The sequence below is a fragment of the Lipotes vexillifer genome, unplaced genomic scaffold (assembly GCF_000442215.2).
Source record: "Lipotes vexillifer unplaced genomic scaffold, Lipotes_vexillifer_v1.1 scaffold496, whole genome shotgun sequence".
NCBI lineage: Eukaryota > Metazoa > Chordata > Mammalia > Artiodactyla > Lipotidae > Lipotes > Lipotes vexillifer.
The window spans coordinates 6,289,333-6,312,686 of record NW_006786690.1 but is presented as its reverse complement, the minus strand read 5'-3'; the positions used below and the strand labels follow the sequence as shown (position 1 = coordinate 6,312,686).

The 23,354-nt window shown below is 51.3% G+C and overlaps 3 protein-coding genes across 5 annotated transcripts in view; 1 reads left to right on the top strand and 2 right to left on the bottom strand.

The window, feature by feature from the left end:
* The window catches only part of PINK1 (PTEN induced kinase 1), a 15,082-nt gene extending 14,243 nt beyond the window's left edge, over positions 1 to 839 (top strand). The window contains exon 9 of the mRNA XM_007459230.1: positions 582 to 839. Within this exon, the coding sequence (XP_007459292.1) occupies positions 582 to 839 (258 nt within the window). The remainder of the gene's footprint in view (positions 1 to 581) is intronic.
* A 1,585-nt stretch (positions 840 to 2,424) lies between these two features.
* DDOST (dolichyl-diphosphooligosaccharide--protein glycosyltransferase non-catalytic subunit) lies at positions 2,425 to 11,825 on the bottom strand. The gene is made up of 11 exons (XM_007459229.1): positions 11,629 to 11,825; positions 11,300 to 11,410; positions 6,615 to 6,701; positions 5,783 to 5,886; positions 5,554 to 5,648; positions 5,162 to 5,255; positions 4,750 to 4,898; positions 4,206 to 4,353; positions 3,164 to 3,284; positions 2,935 to 3,041; positions 2,425 to 2,844 (listed from the first exon to the last, which is right to left on the bottom strand). The coding sequence occupies exons 1-11, from the start codon at positions 11,780 to 11,782 to the stop codon at positions 2,695 to 2,697; spliced, it is 1,320 nt and encodes a 439-aa protein (XP_007459291.1). The 5' UTR covers positions 11,783 to 11,825; the 3' UTR covers positions 2,425 to 2,694.
* Positions 11,826 to 14,725: 2,900 nt separating this feature from the next.
* The window catches only part of KIF17 (kinesin family member 17), a 49,055-nt gene continuing 40,426 nt past the window's right edge, over positions 14,726 to 23,354 (bottom strand). For 2 of the 3 annotated variants that reach the window (XM_007459226.1, XM_007459228.1), the window contains exons 12-15: positions 19,059 to 19,317; positions 17,876 to 17,946; positions 15,882 to 15,999; positions 14,726 to 14,904 (exon numbers count right to left, since the gene is read on the bottom strand). In XM_007459226.1, coding sequence (XP_007459288.1) covers positions 14,726 to 14,904; positions 15,882 to 15,999; positions 17,876 to 17,946; positions 19,059 to 19,317 — 627 coding nt within the window. The remainder of the gene's footprint in view (positions 14,905 to 15,881; positions 16,000 to 17,875; positions 17,947 to 19,058; positions 19,318 to 23,354) is intronic. The other variant, XM_007459227.1, reaches the window with a different exon arrangement.

Genomic DNA, 23,354 nt, shown 5'->3' with positions numbered 1-23,354 from the left:
GGAAAGAGATGCAGTTTTAAGAAACGTTTAGTGAAGATGTAGCTTAAAGAATCAGCTGAGATCTAATCAGACAGATGTGATGACGTCTCCTAAGAGATCTGGACATTGTGAAATTACTACAAAGGCTAACATATTTGAAACCTGGATTGGAGTGGCAGGTCCGGTTGAGGTGGCATGTTTAGTGGCAACAGCCTGGACAAACCAGGGCTCAAACTCCTGTCCTACCACTTACCCCTCACCATGTGCGGCAGGCTGTCACGGTCACGGTAGGTGCTCGCTGCTGCCTGTCATTAAGTTATGTGACAACTCCCCTCACCCCAGACATGGCTCCTGGGCCTTCCAGGGTGGGGAGGCTCTTCCAGCAATGCACACTGCCCCCCGCCCCCCACCAATTTGTACCCATGGAAAAGCCAGGAGTGTGTGTCAGGTGAGTGCAGGGCATTGTAGGAGAGAGAAGGGTGAAGAATTTGCTCGGGGCCAGAGAAGGGAAGGCCCTGCAACGAGGATGCGTGAACAAAGCAGGCTGTGGGTGAAGACTTTGTCACACGTGTTCTCAGCGTCAGCTTCCCTTCCTGTTACAGAGGCCATCTGCCCGAGTAGCTGCTAACCTGCTTCATTTAAGCCTCTGGGGTGAACGTACTCTAGCCCTGAAGGACCTGAAAGCAGACAAGATGATTGGCTGGCTCCTCCAACAGTCAGCCGCCACTCTGCTGGCCAACAGGCTTGCAGAGAAGAACTGTGTGGAAACAAAAATGAAGATGTTATTTCTGGCCAACCTGGAGTACGAAGCACTGAGTCAGGCAGCCCTCCTCCTCTGCTCGTGGAGGGCGGCCCTGTGATAGCTGACGTAGCTGGTGAATGAATTACTAAAAGAACTTCCAGTATCTGTGTCGTGATGGTCTGTGAATGCTGAGGGAGGGGCTCCTAGGTGAGGGGTGTGGGAGTCGGTCAGGAGAAAAGATGGTGCAGGGCGGGCCAGTCAGCCAGAGAGAAGGCCTCGGGTTTGGCAAGCGCAAGGAACAGCTTGAGTTCACAGTCTAGCTACTAACTCGCTCAGGCAGTGTGATTTTGATGCATCATATAACCTGTGTGGGCTGAAGTTCTCTTGCCTCTAAAATGAAGAAACTGGTCTGGATAGAGGTCGGCAAACTTTGTAGAGGGCCAGTACTCAGGCTGTTGCAGCAACTCAACTCTGCCATTGCAGCGCAAAGGCAGCCCTAAATATGTGAACAAGTCAGTGTGGCGGCTTCCCAATAAAGCTTCATTTAGGGACACTGAGATTTGGATTTCACGTATCACTAAATAGTCTCAATTGTTTTCAACCAACCACTTACTTAAACGTAAAAACTGTTCTTAGCTTGCAGGCCTACAAAATACAGGCAGCAGGCCAGACTGACCCACAGGCCAAGTTTGCCAACCCCTCGTCTAGACGAATTCAGAGGGCCTAACTAACTCTAAAAAGAAACGCTGGCTAATCACCAGGCCCCTTTGTGTATCAGCGCTAAATATGTGACTAGCTCTCTGCGTACAAATCCAAAGGAATGAGCCCGCTGTACCAGGCGAGGGGCTACTCGGGTGTAAGCTGCTGACCAAAAAGTCCCACCTTAAGCTTGTGTCCTATCATCTTCACAGACCTCTGAAAAGTTAGTGACCAAGCAGGTGAGGCTGAGCTGAGGCGGGTTAGACCTGCATTCCACGTTAGAGTCTGCGTGTCACCTGCGCTGAGGCAAACGTTCGCACAGGTCAGGGTATGCAGATATCAGATATGCTGAAGTGAGGCCTGAGACGTGGGAGCCTCTGCACTTCAGTCACGCGTCCTGGAACAGCTCTGAGGGTGCTCTGGAGGAACCATCGCCACGGAGCTCGTCCAGCTACTGAATTGAGTCTAGCAGAGCTAACATGACTGATGAAATGGGAATTAACAGTGCAGTGTTTTAAACTGGCTAATTTTCCCCTTCTGACTAGTGTTTCTTACAGGAATTGTGAAGAATTAAATACATATTTACAACTGCAGAACATGTATGTGCCTGGAACTGAATACTTGGCTCTAAGAGTGATTCTTACACCACAAAGACAAGAAACGATCAATAACGGGGAAGGGATTTTACATACAACTTTACACATGCTTTTTAGGAACACAACTATTGCCTAAAGCAAGGTGAACAAAATTTAAGGTTCTTTTCAACGAAGCAGTTCTGTAAATCTGTTATAAAGTCAAGCACTGTTGACTTCCTAGATTTCCAATTTCAGTGATTTCCCCACTGGCCTTTATTAACCTTATTTTATCCCTTGACGTTTAGAAGCTCTGTCATTTCCAGTCTTCAGCAAAACTAAAAAAGGCCACTTACTTACTGTTTTGTATCCAGTCATTTCTCAGCAGCACCCACACCATCAGCAAAGCACAACGGGGGCCAGATGCAGTTTGAGGGCAATGTTTCTCTTTATTTTAGAAGTGAGAGTTGACTTCACATGTGAAAACACACTTAGCATTCAAGGTGGAAAAACTTAGAAATTATTCCCTAACCCCCCACCCCTTGGTACTCAATGTTCCATCTCCCGCTGAGGTAAGCTGTGCCACTGTCCGTGGCTTTAAAAAAAACAAAACCCCCCCAAAAGACCCACCATAAATGGGAGAAAAAGCAATCCTATAAAAACTCTCCATGTCTGCTGAAAGGAGTCCAGGGCGCCGGCCCCTCAGTCAGACTTCTCCTTCTCCTTCATGTGTAAGAAGACGACGCTGAAGATGAAGAGCCCCACCATCATGGAGAAGGCGCTGGCGTAGTAGGGATAGGCCGAGGGGATGAAGCGCTCGTACTGCGTGTGCTGCAGGGGCCGCACCGACACCTGCGACACGACAGAGGTGGCAGGCCCCGGCCACGCAGAGGCCCAGGTGGGGCAGGCGCTGGCTGGGGACGGGGCTGCAAGCCGGCTTACCTGAGTGGAGGAGTACAAGTGCGTGTAGCCTAGCCGGTTGTAATCCACTTTGAACTGGAACACGCCGTACACGTCAGGCAACTTGAACTGGACGCTGTACTTGCCGGCTGGGGAAGAGCCGACACACGTAACCAGAAGGGGCTTCCCACGGTGTCTGTCGGCCGCACGAGAGCCAGCCCGAGGCAGGGACAGACTTCCCAGGGTTTTCTCTTGCAAGAACTGCACTCACCTTTCCTCTTCAAGAAGGTCCTCACAAAAGGATCAATGCGGACAAACTCCAGCTGAATGTCATCACCATCAAAGGGGACCCATTTGCCGTCTGAGAGCTGCTCAATCACGATGCTGTACTCCTGAGGCGAGAGGCCGGTTAGCCGGGGTGGCCGGGGACTGGCGGGACGCCCCCAGCCCTCAGCTGCACTGAATCCCCACCCTGAGTCTGGCAGGAACCGCCAGGGGTTCTGAAAACCCGGGCAAGCCCCACCCACCGCCCCTGGACAGTGATGGAGGACACCACCCAGCCGGCTCACCGCCATGGGACCAAAGACAAGGAAAGCATGGAAGGGATATCACAGCCTCCACGTCTCCGTTCAGAACCGTGTCTCTGAGGGTCTGTGCTGCCCAAGGCCCAGAACCACTGGAAGTCAAGGAACAAGCTGGCAGCCAGCTGCTCTGGACTGAAAGGACCTCGCAAAGATCCTCAAAGAAAGGCCATCCCAGGGGCAGGGTGTGCCAGCCCCGGAACTGCTCGACTTGCTCCCGGGTTGATTTCAAACGTGCAACAGTGGCGGGGGCACGCCAGGCCCCCCCCCCCCCCCCCCCCGACTCGTACCTGCACCCCTTTACAAGCCCATGGAAGCCTGCACCCAAACACTGCCCTTCCCAAAAGCACCGGGCACTCCTGGGCCTCCCTGCTTCCATATTCACTGCTCTCGCCTTTCCCTACTTCTCTTCCTGAGGGATTCATCCTCAAGACCCAACTCAAATGTGGTTTCTCTTGTGAATTCCACTCCTAGCAGAGTGAATCAGCAAAGCCCCTCCCACCTCTGCATTTGCACAGCAAAAGCACACCTCCTCCAAAGAAGGCCGCCTGTTAGGGTATGGGTTTACTAGGCAGGCTCTCCGCACCTCAACTGACTTTCTTACGGTGAAGATGAACTTATTCAGCCTTGTTTAGGCCCCTCAGGCCCAACACAGAAATGTTCAGTAAGTGCTTTTGAGCGGAATCGACTTGGCCAAAACCCGGGGGCCCTCCCGCTCCAAGGAGCTCTTACCACTAGGTCGGTGACAGTGTAGGCGTTGGGTGGGGCTGTCTCGCCCACCCGATGATGGGACACAGGCCCCACACGTAGGACACCCTCCTCCTTGAACACCCAGCGGGAAAGGGCCACAGCTAGCTCATAATTGCCTGTCTGGGAATACCTGCAGAAGGGGAAACAGGAGAGGCTGGAGCGCTGGAACCAGCTTCCTTCCAGTGGTGCCTGGTAAACCAATCACTATCCACCAAGATAAACCACACACAGCCAATTTCTGCCTAGAGGCCATACACATCTAGGGATGCTGGTGAACAGGAACACAGAAGGATAGGTGTGAGGTGTTGCTTTGGGTGTCACCTGCACAATAAATACACAATTACCGGAACATCTCCAGATAAGCCGTCACTACCCTGAAAAGTCTGGACTGCCAACATCAACAATATAAAGTCTTCACATAATTTTAAAGCACCTGAAGATGACGTAGCCTCTGACACTTTTAGCTAAAAGCCTCCTTCCTCCCCATCCACGCAGACCTACACCCCTAAGCACCCGCTGCACCTGCCTCTGCGAGCCGGGCGCGGCCTTCTGCACAGCCGAGTTGAAGAAGGCGTCGCTGAAGAAGTCGAGGGAGCCGCTGAAGATGACCCGGGCGTTGTTCCTGGCCTGCAGCCCCGCGATGAGGAGGGTGTTCTTCCCCACGGCATGGGGGTACTGGGAACGGCACGAGGCCGTCAGCCAGGAGAGCCAGGGCAAGGGACCAGCAGCGGGGCCTCGGGCCAGCCTGGGCCCCAGCTGAGGGCAGAAGCTGAGACCCACCCCGCTACCCCGCTGTGGCTGCCCTCGTCCCCCTCCCACCAACTTCTCATTTCATTGCCTCAGAGAAGGGTGCTCTCCTTGCTTCTCATTTTCAAACAAAAAGTGCTCTGCTACCAGGCCCAGGGCCAGGAGCCCTCACGGCGGCAAAGGCCCCTCACCTGGGTGATGGGTTTATCGGGGAAGAAGGAGTAGGAGGTGGAAGCGCCCGTCAGGATGTCCAGCACCAGAGGATTGTCGGGGTCGGCCACCATCCTGGAGAAGGGCAAGAGAAGGGCCAGCCCGGACCCCAGGGACTCAGCCCAAAGGACCTGGGGCCCTCCAGGAGCTATTTCTTCATAAGAATTAATCCTACTTTCTAACAGCCAATCACCTAGCGCTCCTCTTGCTGTCACAACGGAGCCTAAGTCTTAATGTCACATATTCATCTCATCCACATCCTCTGGGGGAAGGAAAGCCCCCCAACAGTCACAAGTTTGGGCTGGTTTCCTGACAAAAGAAAGCGATCCCTTCTTCCCCCGGGGGTTCTGCGGGCCTCTCGCTGCTCACTCACCCGACACCTCGAAAGAGGACGGGATTCAGAGACGACTTCCCCACGATGGTCGGGGCCTTGAGCAGGTTCTCCGTGTCGGCCACGATGAGCGTATGCTGCAGGGGCAGAGGGAAGATGGGGGTCAGGAAAAGGCACCCCAAGCCACGGAGCCTCTCCGGACGCCCTCCCGGTTTCTAGGCTGAACTTTGCTATTAGGGCCTGAAACCTGGAAGGTGACAGGCCCGATTACCTGGCCAAGGTCTGAGATGTCATAGTTGTGATGGTCGATGACAGCTGTTTTCTCCTCGTCAAATTCGATCCCACACTCACTGCCCAGCTCTCGGAGAGGGTCACCTGCAGTACAGACCCAGGAGATGCCTGACCGACCCTAAGGTGGGCCCTGGGCTAAGCAGTGCCCCTCGTCCTAGCGTCCTCATGAGCCGCTCTCTACCAGTCAGCCCCGGGGCCCTGCAGCTTCAGCAGGCCGGGTGCAGCGCCCACTGGACCCCTGGGCAACAGCACGGTGTTCTGCCTGCGGGAGTCGGAGCCTGAACTGACAAGTGCCACCACCTGGCCCTCTCCCTCCACAAGCACAGTGACCTTGGTTCTGTGCAAAAACCTCCTTGGAAGCAAAGTAACTGGCGCGGGTGAACTTGATCTGGATGAGCCTGGGCTTAGGGGTTCGGAACACTGGAAGTCTCCTCTCCCTGCTTCTACGTATCTTTGAAAATGTCCGATGTAAGAAACACAAAAATAATCTGTCAAACCTCCCCTCTTGCCTTCTTTTCATAAGAGAAGAGCCACCAAAACAACACGAAAGAAACAAAGGAAAAAGACAAAAACAGAAGAAGGGAAAAACAAACAAACAGGGACCCCAGTCCTTAAAAGGACCCACTTCTCATCTCATGGGCTCTGGTCACAGGAAAGCACAGGAGGGACCAAATGGCACTGGAGTTCCCTCACTCCCTCCCTGGCTGAGGCCCCCCTCCGTGAGTGCCAATTTGGCAGCTTCCATTTGTAAAGCTTTCTAAGCTCCCTGGAGAAATGGTGGAAAACACCAGAACTTCCCAGGTCAGACTTACCAATGTCTGAGCTGGCAGCTACAAGGACACGGCCTCCACCGTCGATAAAGGTACTGATGGTCTCCACGTTGATATTTCCCCCGAAATCTGAAAGAATCACCAGACTCGTGATCCAGAAGGTTCCTCTAACTGCTCCTCTGACATCTGGCTGGGGAAGGTAGCCCGCAGACCAGCTGCAGTCAATCACAGGATAGCACCCTCTGGAGGCCCAAAACGAGAGGGGCCTTTACCATGCACACCCCGACACAGGGCAATTCTCCCAGCTTCCCCAGTGTGAAGAGCCAAAAATAGTGCCTCAAATTCATAAACCTTTAGAAGTATGAATGAAATAATCAAACACCTACCAATTATAGCTGTCAAGTTATTCATACATATTTCAAGTCACACATAAACTATTCATCTAGAAATGTCGCATTTTCCCACTCACATTTCATGAAACAATTTCATTCAAACTTATCACCTGCACCTTTCACATCAGTATCTTTGTCTTCACTTGAGCCACTTCTGGGGTCACCTAACACAGTTTTCCAGGGCCCATCAACTTCACTTCCGTCTAAGCCATCTGAGAAACAGCCCTTTTGAATTTGAGGATGATGCTGTCACTTGACACTGGGACTCCTTTGCCTGACATGAGAGGTTTTTTCCCTATTAATCCTACAGATTTAGATCCAGGACAACCATAACAGGACCACTTCACATACTGTTTTTTTTTTTTTTTTTTTTTTTTTTTTTTTTTTTTTTTTTTTTTTTGCAGTACGCGGGCCTCTCACTGTTGTGGCCTCTCCCGTTGCGGAGCACAGGCTCCGGACGCGCAGGCTCAGCGGCCATGGCCCACGGGCCCAGCCGCTCCGCGGCATGTGGGATCTTCCCGGACCGGGGCACGAACCCGTGTCCCCTGCATCGGCAGGCGGACTCCCAATCACTGCGCCACCAGGGAAGCCCCACATACTGTTTTAAAGTGATCACCAAAAAGGTGCACTGATTCCCAGCACCTGTAATTGTTAGAGCACACACCCTTTTCGGTCGGTCAGCTGGGACAGCTGCAAGCATCCAGAACTAGCACAGAGTGGGGCTACTGCAGGCTCCTGAGTCTTCCCCGAAGTGCGCCCTGACGTTCAACATAAAGTAATGGCGGGAGTGCTTAGTAATTCACTTATTCATTACATGAAAATTATTTCCTGTGTGGTGAGAAGAAAAATAAAGTGGGGAGAGGGGCTGTAATACATGCACGCTGATCAGGGAAGCCCTTGGGAGAGCACAGTGCCTTTGAGCAGGTGTGAGAGCGAGCTGGGCAGATGGGGGCGTGAGCATCCCAGGCATCGAGAAGGACAGGGGCGAGGTCCCCGAGGCGGGGAGCAGGTCTCCACTGTAGAGAGCAAAGCGGCGAGAAGCAGCAGAGCAGGCCGGTTCCTGCAGGCTCTGTAGGCCCCGTGACAATGGCCACACGGAGGAGCCACTGGAGGGCTTTGAGCAGGAGACCAACGTAACCTGTTTATATCTTTAAAGGATGGTTCTGGCAGCTAGGTGGGGAATCGGGTACAGGGGGTGAGGGTGGAAGCAGAGTCATGGGTTAGGAAGCCACTGCGATCACCCAGGCGGTGAAGGGTGGTGACTGGACCACAGGGGTGGAGGGGGAGGTGGGGAGGGGAAATGGGGAGGAGGGATGGGCCTACACCTGCATTCTGAAGGCCAAGCCTGATGTGGGGTGTGAGAGGGAGAGAGGCACTAAGGACAAGCCCCCAAGATTTCTGGCCTGAGCAACTGGAAGGTTGCAGGTATCATTTACTGGGACTGGACAGAGAAGTCTGTCCATTACACCCACCGGGCAGTTAGAAATGAGTCCACGACATAACTCTGTGAAGATGTGAATAGGAGAACGGCCCTCTTTTCTGAGGGGTAATTTTCAGGAGAAAAAACTAAAAGCGTCATGCCTTTCCATCAGGCATAGACGGAACATCTTGTGTGTGCAGACTCAGCCCCTCACAGCACACTAAGCCATCCACCCACCCTCCTACAGAGAGGCCAGGCAGATCCTCAGACAGCACAAAGACAGCTTCGTGGTGCAGCAGAGTGGTTCCCAAGCAAGGCGACTATGCTGCTCAGAGCAATGCCCGGAGATGTTTCTCGTCACGAGGGGAAAGGAGGCTACTGCCGTCTGATGCATAGGGGCCCGGGACAGCGCCCACAACACAGAATTGTCCAGCCTAAAACGTCAAGAGTGTTGCCGTTGAAACTCTAGCATAGTAACACAGGCTATGAAGTTGAGATACCCAGGCTTCGATCCAGGGAATCCCTTCACCTTTCTGAGCCCGTTTCCCCATCTGTAAAACAACCCAGTGTTTCCTGGGTTGGAGGATGTGCGAAGGATCCTTCTCCTATAGCCGTAACTGCATGTGCCTTGGGAGCTTCCGGATCCCAGAGAGGGCAAGGAACCCACCAATCTCCACATGGAGACGGAAACCAGGCCGGCGTCCTCACACCTAAGGGGACCACGGTGGTAGCACAGGAGGGCCCTCGGAGTGGGGGCCAAACTCTTACCCTGAACCCAGCCCCCAGCACGGCAGCCTCCTCCCCGGGCACCCAGGAGGGTTTCCTACGACAGCGTTCCCCACCCTGCAGGGCAGACAGGGTGACAACAGATGTGGGTCAGGGCTTCAAATAGCACTGCGTCCCAGAGACGTCGTTCCCCTTCCAATTATTTTTCCAGCCTTCTCGATCAAAGAGAATGGTCACAGTCCTATACTGGTCTTAACGCTTCTCTAAACTAGCTGACCTCCTCGCCTCGGGCCCAAAGCCTTCAGCAGACTGAGAATCAGCTAGAACTTGACAGCACTGCATTCTTTCTATTTACAGGTACCTGCTACTGACTGCAAATGATGGCACTGGCTTTCCATTTGCAGTGGTGATAATGGGTTCATTACTAGTTTCCTTTTAAACTGGTATATTAGTTTTTTTTTTTTTGAAGGTAAATTTGAAGAAAAACTTTATTAGCACAAATGATATGGAAAATGGTAAAAATCATGAAGGGAGAATGGAATTGACTGCGATCTGTGAAGCAGCTTTTTAGGCTCTGCCGTTTCTCCCACCAACAGCAGCCTACCTCAGCCTCCTCCCAATCTACCTGCCACTGTTTCCCTGCCTCTCAGAGACACTCCCGAGCACAACCTGGGCAGCCCCTCCACTCCATCTTGGACATCCCAACACGTGGTTTGGTAACTCCTTTCAAGTCCTTATTTTTATTTATTTTTATTTCCTCACAGACAGACTGAAAAACTCCTCAAGGGCAGGCTCTCTGTCACTCTTCGGTACCAATTTCAGAGTTCCACCACAGCAGCAACCTGGCAAACGCCAATTATCCGCTAAAGGCTCCATTCGCCTGCCTAGTGACTTGAAGATTTTAACTGGTACAACTACACTTGCCTCCAAAAAGCCAATTCCAAAGGCACATGCTGCAGGGGAGGTGGGGGCAGCTCGATAAGTAAAGGGAACTTGGGGAAAATACATCAGGGATTTGGCAGAACCCCGTCTCACACAAACCACAGAGAATAAAGTCGATGCCAGTGAAGTGAAAGCCTTCCTAAGCTTCATCAGCTGAAGGAAGAGATGGCAGTACTGTCTTACCCCAGACAGGGACAACCAGTGTCCTCTGAGAAGAAGATAAACTGAAGCCACTAAAGAAGAGAATGACTGGGATGCTCGCAAAAAAAGCACGACAAAAGGGAAACAGCCAAAGGAACTGGGGATATTTAGTCTGAAGAAGAAACAACTGAATGGGCCCTGATTATGTGAGGGCTATGTCTGTAAGCAAAATAAGCATCAGACCTATTCTCTAAGGCCCTGGGGAGTATCAGAAACCCTTTCTCTCCCTGCCCCCAAATGAAGCAGGAAGTGGGAGACAAATTCCAGTTTAATGTAAGAACTTCTTAACAGAGCTGTCCAGCGGTGGGGTGGGTTTTGCCTCATAAGATAGTAAGCTCTCTATCACAGGAACGTCAATTGGAAAATCTAGTGAAGATGTTCATTCTGATCAACAACCAGCCGTCTGCTAAGCCCTGGACATATCCACCCAGCCTCAAACGGGGTAAGACTAGGTAATCACTAAAGGTTCTTTTCAGCCTAACTATGACTCCATCTGAATTCTGAGGATCAACTACCATCAGTGCCCCTTAACAGCAAACCATATTTATAGCACGCCATTTCTTCTTTCCACACAGGCAAACCCAATGGGGGCGGGGGGAGTGTCCATCTTTCCTATCAGGCCCTTTAACAGAGAAAACTCCCTTCCCTAAGTAGCAGAGCCTGGAGATTTTGTTTGTTTGTTTGTTTTGTTTTTGGCCTCACCGGGCATCTTGTGGGCTCTTAGTTCCCCGACCAGGGATTGAACCCGCACCGTCGGCCGTGAAAGCGCACAGAGTCCTCACCACCAGACCGCCAGGGAATCCCGAGCCCGGAGTTCTATGGTCTGCAACAACACTTGACCCCACAATCCTCAGCTGTGTCTTTTGGAAAGGAGATGTCCTCTCCTAAGCCCAGATCAAAAGTAAACATTTTCCTCTTCTCTGTTGGCAGCAGCGCCCAGGGCTGGCGACTCACCCCATCCCAGAACGTGCCCAAGATCCTGAAGAAAGGGATAAATCAGTCCTGGGCCTCGAATCCCAGTTCTAGGAGCGACCGGCAGCCCTTACCTTCTACCGAAGGGGAGAAGATGATGAGATTGTCATAGAGGAACTCCCCGTACTTAATGAGGGACAGGCTGGGGTCATCTGCGGTCTTGAATGTGAGTACAAAGCCCCGATCTGGAGAAGAAAACAGCGAGCTGAGGCAGACGGGGACGCAAAGGGAAACCACCGCAGCAGAGATCATGACCGTTCTCCGCCCCCACCCTCCCGCCCCACTAGAGGCAGGACAGCCAGCTCATGGAAAACGAGTGGGAGGGAGGGCAGCCAATGTCCTCGGGCTTGGGGACCTTTCCAACCCCAGACTTTCACCTCCCGCCCCCTCGGACCCGTCTCACCCTTCAGGCTCCGGAAGAAAAGCGAATGCGTCTCCCGCAGGTTGAGGTTGTCCAGCAGCACCAAGGTGCGGGGACCGCTGGCGCCGACCAGGCCAAGCAAGGGCAGCAGCAGCCACAAGAGGGACCAAGCACGGGCCGCAGCGCCGAGCCCCATCTTCCGGCTCCTGCCAAAGAACCCAAGCACCTGGACACCGGAAGTGCCCCTTCCACAGTCGCCCAATCGCGGCCCGCGGTCTTGGCGTATCACCCGGAAGTGATCCGAGTACGTCGGGGCTGGGCGTTCGGAGCCGCTGCTCGGACGATGAGGGGCGGGGAGCGCGGCCGGAAGTGCACCGGTAGGAGCCGGATACTCTGAATGCTATTGGTGGAAGGGGCACGCGGCTCCGCCTCTCGAGAGGAAAAGGCTCAATCCTAGAGAAACAGCTCTGCTGCCGCGGCCAATCAACAGGGTTACTAGCCCCTTGGCCTCCGCCCATCCCAGGCTTCCGCCTAGAGCCCAGAACCCGCTTCCCGCCGGAGCCTGGGACGGATGGGTGGATCCCGCCTCTTCAACCTATTCGTCCTGGTCTGGGCCGTCGCGTTCAGGACAGGATCTGGGGCAGTGGCGGCGTCAACTCGGGCCACCTCCTCGGTCTTCACTGGCCCAGGACAGAGTCGACTAGGAACAAGGCCCCACCCCCACTGTCTCCAGGGAGAAAGTGGTTGGAAAAAGATCAGGGACCGCGGAGGGGGTGGGGAATTTGTCCTGCTGCTCAGGGGCCCAGGGCCTCGGCGCGGGCCTGTCCTCCCACGCCTGTTGGACCACACTGGATGGGCGACGGACTGGCCTACCAATCAAAAGCTCTAGCTGAGTTCATTTCGAAGCCCCGTCTCTCACTAGCCCTGTTACCTGGGCATTTCCCTGGTCTCCAGGCCACTGTCCTAGGCTGGCAATAGACACTGGCGAGGCCCAGCTCTCCTACTTATCTGTGTGCCTTTGGAACAGCCTTGGCTCGTGGGAGGACTAGGGCGGGTTTTGAAGCACTTCGTGCTGAGCCAGGCTGAGCCTCCACTCGGTACTGCTGACCCCCGCCCCTTCTCAACTGACACAGGGGCAACCCGCTCACCTCAGACCTGCCTCAGTCCCACCACGGCTCTAAGTAAAAGCTACCACAAGCATCTCCAAGACTTCAGCTATCCTCTGGGTCCCAAACACAATCCCAGGGCAAATGGTGAAGGTAACTGGAGAGAGAAGGTAGCCGTTCTTTTCTGACCTCTTATACTTGTCCACCAAGCCAAGAATGCGGGGACAAAAGTCAAGTCTCGCTCTGTGCATCTCCTGAACGGGTTCTACCTCCATCCCCTGCATGGAAGATTAGGGCTGCACGGAAAGTTAAGCCTCTCACCCCTAGCTCCTGCCCCGCACCCCAGCCCTCCTGCCCTTCTGCACACAATGCCAACGCCATTCCACCTCAAGCTCAGACCTGATGGTGCCGGCCCGTTGCTGAGCAGTCTGCCACAGCTCAGGGGCACCCAAAGACTATTTACTCAGGTCTCCACCTAAACTCATCTTGGCAGCCTCATCAGCTTCTCCATCCCTGCTCAGGGCTTCCATGCAACAGTTCTCCCACCTTTAACATACCCTGAGCTTCCCCACCTCCTGCCTTTTGTTCATGCAGCCCCCTCCACCAGGAACCCTCTTCCCACATTCCCATCTTAAGCCCCGGGATCTTCTCCATCCTTTATGGTAGCCCTACCCTCTGCTGCTCCCTTCACAAGGGCACTTTGTTCCCCATAAAGACCTGATCTTACATCCTCTCGCTCAAGGTATGCACTGCGGCCTGACTTCCCTTAGACTGATCTCCGAAGTTTCCTAATCACCTTCCACCCTAGCTTCTCCAGGGCGTGAGCTCCTTGGCCCACACATGTGGCTTGTGGCAGGTATCACAGTAATTAATACAAAATATGGAGGGGGAGGATTTAGGGGGACTAACACGGAGCACCTGCTATGCACCGGGAACTTTACACACTATCTCATTTAACCTTCACGATAACCCTATGAGGTTGGTATCCCCATTTCACAGATGAGGCTCAGCGTGAAATGAGGCTTAGGATAGCACCAAAGGCCAAGACTTTTCCCTCAGATTGTGGGCCCCTCCCACAGGGCAGGCCTGGGATACAATGGGCAAGGGGATGGGTCTGTCTTAGGCAGCTGGGGTGGCCTGGATTCATTTCTGGCCATGTTAGGACATGCAGTTTCAGCACAGCCCCTGAGGGCCATCAAGACCTGAGTCTTCTCTGGGCCTCAGCAAGATGTGGCCTCTATTTTCCAAAACAAGGACTCTGCTTTCCTGGGTCACAGATCCTTCGAGAATCTAACGACAGTTCACATTCACATGCTCTCCCCAGAAAAAATGCACTTATACTCACAATTACAGGGGATTGCAGAGACCCTGGAGCCTACAGGCAGTTAAGAATCCCTGCTCCAGAAAGAGCTTCCCCATGAAGGCCAGGCAGTGGCAGGGAGGGGCCCCAGTGATGCTATCAGAGGATCAGAGAAGGGCAGTTCAGCAGTTAAAGGCAGTTTATTAGGGCAGCTTAATGTGGAGTGGCCTCCTCTGGGCCGCAGACCAGCTGGGAGTAGGCAGTGCGGGAACAGCTGCTCCAGGACTCCTGTGCCCGTCCCACAGGGCTTCCTCACCAAGTGGGGCCTACTAGATGGAGGCACAATTTTCCATCGCCAAGACACTGAGCTTGACCCGTGTGGAAGTCACTGTCCCACTCTATCGGGCTGCTAGTGAAGGCCTTGAGGCAGAGCTGAGGTTTCTGAGCCCATGGAGGCACAGGACAACACTGGTGGGCAGATGAAAACGCGGACGTGGCATGGAGAGCCGGAGCAGGTCTCTCCAAGGATGGTCCAGCCTCCAAGGAGCTCATGCCCTGGGCAGAGTGGGCTGTCTGGGTAGCAGGGAGGGGACTGTGCTTTCCCAGGGCCAGGGCCCCCTCGGGCGCCCCCAGTACTGTGGGGGGCAGGTGGGAGGAGACCTAGCTGGGAATGCCCCGGAGCGGCCTGGCAGTCTCACAGAGCCCAAAGGCAGGGCAGCAGCAGGCAATGTGTTCACAGAGGCTCACCGCCAAAGCTGCTTTTGCTTTTCTTACGCTTGGCCTTGGTGAAGGGGATGTCAAGGGACTCAAGACGGAAGGGCCGAGGCTGGGGCATTTCAGGGGCCTGGGTGGGTGGGATGGCAGAGCTGTTGCCAAGTGGGGAGCTGAGGCCTGGCGGCGAGCTGTGATGTGCTGTGGAGAAGCAGGACGGAAGCACTGGTGAGCCAGGAGCGCAGAGGATGGAGAGAAAAGACTCCGTGTGTGCGGGGTGCAAAGTCTGGTCCACCCCCCCGCCCAGCTAGAGGCCCTGGTCCCGCAGCTGGGACCCCAAGCTCTGAGAAGCTGCTCTGGTTGAGGCCTTGGACCCAGCACTACATCTGCATCCAAAGGGTCTGGGCTGGGAGCATGGAGTTTTAAAGCCTCAGGCTGAGGCAGCCTGAACTGCCAAGCCACCCAAGCCTGGTTCGCATCCCTGCTCCACCGCTTCCTGGAAGTATAACCTTAGGGAGCCACTTCTCTCCGAGCCTCAGTTTCCTCATCTGCAACATGGGCATGATGCCAACTACTCAACTGATGTCAGTTTCTTTCCTGTCCAGCTTTTCCCTCCTTATTCCTCAACTCCACCCATTCTGTCTCTCAAATAACCTCTGTGTAGAACTGAGATTTGCTTTTTATTGGTATTTTATTGGAAGCTCTGTGGTCTTTGATTTTAGTTTTAAAAGCAGAGGAACAAAGTGATTTTTGATTCTTGCTTTTGTAAAAGTGTGTTTTGCTTTTGTGGTCCTGTTTGCCCCCACTTGGCTCAGTGGGAGAAAGTCACCATACTGGCAACTGAGGAAGCTGGTGGCAACTGACCAAGTCCCAGACAACTACAGGCCGGGGCCCAAGCTGTGTGCTGAGGACCTTCTGCATGTCGGGGAGACACAGGATCCAACTCAGCACCTCCCCACCGGGAGACAGAGCAGGGGAGGAAAGGGGAGGCCGTGTACTGAGCACTTCCCACCTCATCTCACCTGATCCTGAGGAGAAGGCATATCCCCCTCAGTTTACAGCTGAGGAAACTGAGGCTCAGAGAGGCAAAGGGGTTTCTGACCCAGGCCTGTGTGACTCCAAATCCCCCAGAGCTCTCGGGGAGGGCCTGAAGGACAGGAGGTGGGCAGGGTACTCACCGAGGCTCTTCATGGGATCCGCGCTGAGGATCTGGCTGGCCCGCTTGGGCCGGAAGTAGTTACTGGCAATGTTTTCACTGTCACTCCGACTGAGCATCAGCCTGTAGCGGTCTTCTTCCTGCTGAGATTCCAAATCCTCACAGGTTAAGACCCCTTGCTTGTGCAGTTCTTACCTGGGCCCTTACCCAGGCTTCAGCGGGCTCTGTCAGCCTGGGTGGCAGGGCTGCCCTGAACCTCACTGCCCACATTGGTGTACCCCACACTTCAGACCCCAGACACTTGCAGTGGGATCTAGGCAGCTCAGGGCAAAAGGGTCACAGTCACCAGCCAGGCCTACATATGCTCCTCCCACCTTCCACCCCCATCTTCCTTGGGACTCAAAGGGCCTTGTTCCTCCTGCAAAGCTCAAAACAAGGTCCATCGGGGCAAGGACGATACTACACACCCTTAAACCTATCACAATATATTCATAGAATAGGTAATACAGTACTCAGCTCATGAGCTCACTTCTGATCATGAGAACTGGAGTCCCAACATTTTTATCACTGAGGACTAGTATTTTTCACTGCTATAGTGGATTTCTTTTCTTCAGCCTGAATCTCTTCCTTCAGGGAACTACCCTTCTCCCACTTGACACGGTCCTGGTGGGGTGATCATTCATAGCACCCGAATATCACCACTCCCACCTGCCCATCCCCTTGCTACACAGCTGGCCATGTGACCCAGACTGGGCCAATCACAGAACTACATCTTCTGGATATAGTCATCAGTCCAAGAGTAGGCCCATGACCCAGGCAGAGCCAATCAGAATCTTGCCACGAGCACTGGTTTAAGGATGCTCTAAAAGACCAGGTCTCTCTTCCTATTGGATCACCAATTGCTAGCAGCCATCTTTCCTGCCACATGGAGAAAGCCTGCCTGAGTCCAAACCTAGGATTCCAAGTGAGGCAGAGCCAAAAGGTCAAGAAACACACAGAACCAGGACTGGTTGAGCCCCTTGATCCAGCCATGCCTGAAACTGGTACACTTAACATGAACCAATAAATTCCCTAATTTGCTTACTGGAACTAAAAGCATTCTAATATAACCCATTTGTGGTCCCAGGTTAAGAATGGTTGTTTCAGGAACAACTTAACACTTTTTTTTTTTTTTTTTTTTTTTTTTACAAAGTTAAGGCATCAAAAGCAGCCGATCAGAGCTTTAACCAGCCTGAGTTGCTCAGGAGGAGATGCTTAGCTGGAATTCATTAACCTATGAGTGGCCTTATCATGACTGCAAACGTATTTTCTGTGTAGGTTTTCCAAAACATCTGTAATGGTTTAAGGCAGGGATCAGCAAATTACAGCCTATGGGCCAAATCTGACCCACAGACTGTTCTTGTAAAGTTTTACTGGAACGCAGCTGTGCTCATTTGTTTATATATTGTGTATGGCTGGTTTTGTGCTATCATGGCAGAGCTGAGTAGTTGTGTCAGAGACCATATGGCCCCCAGACCCTAAAATATTTACTGTTTGGTCCTTTAGAGAAAAGTTTGCTGACCTCTCCTTTAAGGATATATATTTGTTGTAATACAAAACAAGGGAGATATGAAATAAAGTGACTTTAGAATCCCAATGACTGTTTATGGAAACTCTGAGGATGCTTTCAGTCCAAGGGTACCAGCTGGGACCAAGGGAACCAGAATGAACTCCTTGGCCACTGGGATTGAAGGTGAAGCTTCTGTCCTTCACCAGCAGGGTGAGCTGGTGAGCTGCCTTGAACCCCTGCTTTTCCTCTGGTCTTTATGCGCATAAAGGGCTTTTGAATGAGGGCCAGAGCGGGTGGAGGGTCTGGGTGCAAAGAATTACACAGAAAGGGTCCTGGCTCAGCCCCCTACTTTAATCATGAGGTGGACAGAAACAGAGTCCAGTTTCTACAGCAGCACTGACCCACTGCACCTTGGGGGCCAAGCCTGCGCGGTGCCAGCTCTCCCCTCGCTCTCCCAGAGACCTTACCGTGCCTGGTTCACTGTTGTCCGCTGTGGAGGTTTTGCGGGCTGATCTGTTCTGTAGCCCTGTTGAAACTGCTATGAGAAAACAGAAGGTGAGGTCACTGCTGCCTGGAATGAGGGCCAGAGGGACGGGGGGCTGGGCGCTCAGGCCTGGCTCAGGTTTGGAGCCAGGGAAGGACACCTCCCAGCCCAAGCAAGGGGATGGCTTTGGGAAACAGAAAACAGGAGGGCTCAGACCAAAGAAGCCACTCCACTGCCTCCAGGCTAGAGAGCAGGTGGGCGCAGGGAGAAAGGCCACTCTGCCTGCAGACAGTGGGAAATGGGGGGGCTGGAGTTTCAGTAGGGATGGTGCCAGTGCCATCCGTGATCGTCAGAGATGTAGGACCTGGATGGATACCCTCTGACCAGGTGAGGACCGGTGCGGGCGCCGTGGGATGTAGGAGCCTGCTGCTCCCTGAATGGGCAGAGCCAGCACGTGGCTGGAGAGGATCCACCGCAAGTCTGACCCTACTCTGACTCAGTGGAGGTGGGGGAGCCTTCAAGATCATCTTTTCCAACCCCTTCTTTGTGAAGATCAGGGGACCAAAGCCCAGAGAGGGACAGTGACCAACATAAGGTCACACAGGAGGTCAGTGGCAAAAGCAGAAGGTGAACCAGGCCTGAAACTCTAAACAGCTCATTTCTCTCCCTGGCCTACAACTCACTGCTATGACTGTGATTTTGGATAAGTCACTTACATTGTCTGAGATTCCTCATATGTAAAACAGGTGTAAAACGTCTTTATCCTTCACAGGGTTATTGTAGGATGAAATAATGACAATGATGATCATGATAAGAAAATGTACCACACATTTAAAATGCGCCAGGCGTGGCTCTAAGGGTTTTACATATACTAACACGTTTTAAGCCACCCAGCAATCTTTAAGGAAAGTGCTGTTATTAATCCCCATTTCACAGAGGAGGGCACTGAGTCCCCAGAAGGTCACACAGGGAATGGTGGAGCCAGAATTCCAACCCACATCTGTCTGACTCTTAGGTCCCCAACATTGTGGGTACCCAGAGTCACATGTCTGCTGTACCCACAGCCAGCAGGGAGAGGTGCATGGCCACCTGTCAGCCTGCAGGAGGGCAAACTGTGGAGAAGGGCGGGGACAACTGCTGGGGGGCAACGCAGCAAAGTTCCTGACCTACTGGGAGGCTGGTTTTTATGATGATGGGCTGGGGGATCTTCCAGAAGCCATTATCCTCATCCCAGCAGGACTCGCGCCTTATCTTCTCCAGGTTGCTATAGTTACAGTCCCGGCGAATGAGGGGCTGCACCTGCTCCAAGAGCTGCTGGAAGAGCACAAAGTCACGTTCCTGCCGGCGGATGGTGGCCAAGTAATCGATCTTCTCTAGCTCAAACTCTGACTGCAGATCTTTGATCTCCACCTCTGCCGCCCAAAGCTAAAGACAAGGGATGACAAGCAGTGAGCAGGAAGGACATCGACACACTTCACCATCCATCTGACCTCTGCATCCGCTCCCTGCCCCCTCCGGCCAGCCACTCATCCTCTGCTCACTGATCCACTCACCCGTCCATTCTGATCTCCACTGTCTGTCCTATCATCCTTCCATTGATTCATTCACCTTCCTTCCCTCCCACCTCTCCACTCAGTGTTTAAATGAGCACCTACAGGGTCCACAGCCCTGCAGAAAGCAGGAAGAGAGGCTTGTCATCAACCCCCACTGCCAGCCCTCAGTCTCTATCCCACACTCATACATTTTATTCAGGAGCCTTTTAGAAGGCTCCACACATAACACTGTAGTCACCACAGTCCTACAAGATCTCAGAGAACTGTACAAACTCTTTTTCTAAAAGAAGCAATAGGCATAAATTCTCAGACTCAACAGTCCTTGCTCTCCCACTGCCACAATCCTGTTATGATGTGACAAACACCAGACTTAAGAATCAGACCCACCTTGATTTAACCATGGGTTCCAGATTTTTTTGATCTTCTGCCCAGGTCTGCCAGACTGGCCCTCCATAGCCTCCTAAGCACGGGGACTCCCAACTCCAACCAGGCCCTCCCTGAACCCCAAGACACCTTGGCGCAATCTGTTTCCTCAAAGAGCAGGGACAGTTTGATTAGTAAAGAAGACTGTTTTAAATTCATGGGAGGGCTTTCCTGGTGGCGCAATGGTTAAGAATCTGCCTGCCTAATGCAGGGGACATGGGTTTGAGCCCTGGTCCGGGAAGATCCCACGTGCCACGGAACAACTAAGCCCATGCGCCACAACTACCGAGCCTGCGCACCACAACTACTGAAGCTCACATGCCTAGAGCCCATGCTCCGCAACAAGAGAAGCCACTGCAACGAGAAGCCTGTGCACCGCAACTAGAGAAAGCCCACGCACAGCAACGAAGACCCAATGCAGACAAAAATAAATAAATGAAATAAAATAAATTTTTAAAAAAATCTAAAAATAAATTCATGGGAATGATAGTCACATGTAACCAACTGAGAACACAGGATGCCTAGTAGGACACAGGTGGGCAGGGAGCCATCAGGGAGCCATCAGGGAGGGGTGGGTACACAAGGCCTTCAATTAAATTAATTATGCTCCATGAATGTAGCTAGATAGAAGATACATAGCATTCATGGTAACAATCTTAATATATTTTTGTACATTTGTAATCATTCACAATGATTTTTATAACAGCTTTATTGAGATATAGTTCACGTCATACAATTCACCCATTTAAAGTATACAATTTGGGAATTCCTTGGTGGTCCAGTGGTTAGGACTCCACGCTCTCACTGCCGAGGGCCTGGGTTCAATCCTTTAGCAGGGAACTAAAATCCCACAAGCCGTGCAGCACAGCCAAAAAATAAAATAAAATAAAAAATAGGGCTTCCCTGGTGGCGCAGTGGTTGAGAGTCCGCCTGCCGATGCAGGGGACATGGGTTCGTGCCCCGGTCCGGGAGGATCCCACATGCCGCAGAGCAGCTGGGCCCGTGAGCCATGGCTGCTGAGCCTGCGCGTCTGGAGCCTGTGCTCCGCAACGGGAGAGGCCGCAGCAGTGAGAGGCCCACATACCGCAAAAAAATAAATAAATAAAAATTAAAAAAATAAAGTATACAATTCAGTGGCTTTTAGCATATTCAGAGTTGTACAATCATCACCACCAGTCTACTTTCCGTCTCTATAGATATGTTTATTCTGGACATTTCATATAAATGTAATCATACGACATGTGGTCTTTTGTATCTGGCTTCTTTCAATGAACATAGAGTTTTCAAGGTTCGTCCATGTTGTAGAACATGTCAATACTTCATTCCTTTTCCTGCCAAATAATATTCCATTGTGTGGATAAATCACATTATTTTTTCATTCATGATTGTTTTCATTTGCAGCTATAATAACTAATGCGACTATGAACATCAGTGTACAATTTTTTGTGTGGATATATTTTTGTTGTTCTTGAGTGTAACTGCTGGGTCATATGGTAACGCTACGTTTAAGCAATTGAGGAACTTCCAGACTATTTTTCAAAGCAGTATATGAGGGCTCCACGTACCCACAAGCAGTATATGAGGCCTCCAATTTCTCCACATCCTCACCAACATTTGTTATTGTATGTCTTTTTTACTACAATCATCCCAGTGGGTATGAGATGGTATCTCACTGTGGTTTTGAGTTGCATTTCCCTAATGGCTAATGATTTTAAACATCCTTTCATGTGTTTATTGGCCATTTGTATATCTTTGGATAAATGTTCAGATCCTTTGCCCATTTTAAAATTGGGTGGTCTTTTTATTCTTGAGTTGTAAGTTTTTTTAATATTTTCTAGATGCAAGCATCTTATCATACTATATGATTTGAAAATAATTTCTTTCATTCTGTGAGATGTCTTTTCTCTTTTTTGATAGTGTTCCTTGAAGCACAAAAGTTTAATTTTTTTTTAAATACCTGCTGGTTCTTTTTTTGTTTTACTTTGTTGTGTTTTGGCTGTGCCCTGCGGCTTGTGGGATATCTTAGCTCCCTGACCAGGGATTGAACCTGGGCCCTCAGCAGTGAAAGTGTGGGGTCCTAACCACTGGACAGCCAGGGAATTCCTACAAAAGTTTAATTTTGATTAAGTCCAATTTATCTTTTATTCCTTTGTTGTTTGTGCTTTTGGTATCATACCTAAGAAAGCATTACCTAATTAAAGGTAATAAAGATTTAAACCTGCATTTTCTTCTAAGAGTTTTATAGTTTTACCTCTTCTATTTAGGTTTTTGACTCATTTTGAGTTAATTTTTGTATACTACATGAGGTTGGAGTCCAGCATCTTTCTTTGGCATGTGGGTATCTAGTTGTCCCAGCATCATTTGTTGAAAAGACTATCCTTTCTCCATTGAATCATCTTGGCACCCTTGTTGAAAATCAACTAACTGTAAATGTGAGGGTTCATTTCTAGACCCCCCAGTTCCATTCCATTGATTCTATATGTCTGTCTTTACACCGGTACCACTCAGCCTTGATTACTATAACTTTGTAGTAAATTTTGAATCAGGAAGTATGAGTCCTCCAACTTTGTTCTTTTCAAGATTATTTTGGCTATTCTGAGTCCCTTGAATTTCCATATGAACTTTCAGATCAGCTTGTCAATTTCTTCAAAGAAGCCAGCTGGTTCTTTGACAGTGATTGCCTTGAAATCTGCAGATCAATTTGAGAAGTATTGCCATCTTGTCAAAATTAAGTCTTCCAATTTATGAACATGGTATATCTTTCCATTTATTTAGGTATCCTTTTCTCTCTCTCTCTCTCTTCTTTTTTTTTTTTTGGTCATGCTGCACAGCATACAGGGTATCTTAGTTCCCTGACCAGGGCTCGAACCCATGCCCATTGCAGTGGAGGTGCAGAGTCTTAACCACTGGACCACCAGGGAAGTTTCTATTTAGGTATTCTTCATTTCTCTCAACAGTGTTTTATAGTTTTTGGAATATAAGTTTTGTACTTCTTTTGTAAAACTTTTTCCTGGGCTTCCCTGGTGGTGCAGTGGTTAAGAATCTACCTGCCAATGCAGGGGACACGGGTTCGAGCCCTGGTCCAGGAAGATCCCACATGCTGCGGAGCAACTAAGCCCGTGCGCCACAACTACTGAGCCTGCGCTCTAGAGCTTGCGAGCCACAACTACTGAAGCCCGCGTACCTAGAGTCCGTGTCTGCAACAAGAGAAGCCACTGCAATGAGAAGCCCACGCACCGCAACAAAGAGTAGCCCCCGCTCGCCACAACTAGAGAAAGCCCACGCGCAGCAACGAAGACCCAAAGCAGCCAAAAATAAATAAATAAAATAAATAAATTTATTTAAAAAAAAAACTTTTTCCTAAGTATTTTATTCTTTTTGATGTATTGTAAATGAAATTGTTTTCTTAAATCTATTTGCAGATCATTCATTGCAAGTGTACAGAAATACAACTGCTTTTTCCTTATTGATCTTGTATCCTGCTGA

Excerpts from the sequence above, each read along its gene's own strand:
- DDOST (XM_007459229.1), bottom strand. The coding sequence starts at position 11,782 with ATGGGGCTCGGCGCTGCGGCCCGTGCTTGGTCCCTCTTGTGGCTGCTG. Across the intron at positions 4,354-4,749 it reads GCCGCGCCCGGCTCGCAGAG|GTATTCCCAGACAGGCAATT; the intron begins GCAGGTGCAGCG and ends CCCCTTCTGCAG. Across the intron at positions 3,042-3,163 it reads GACCTTCTTGAAGAGGAAAG|CCGGCAAGTACAGCGTCCAG; the intron begins GTGAGTGCAGTT and ends GCTCTTCCCCAG.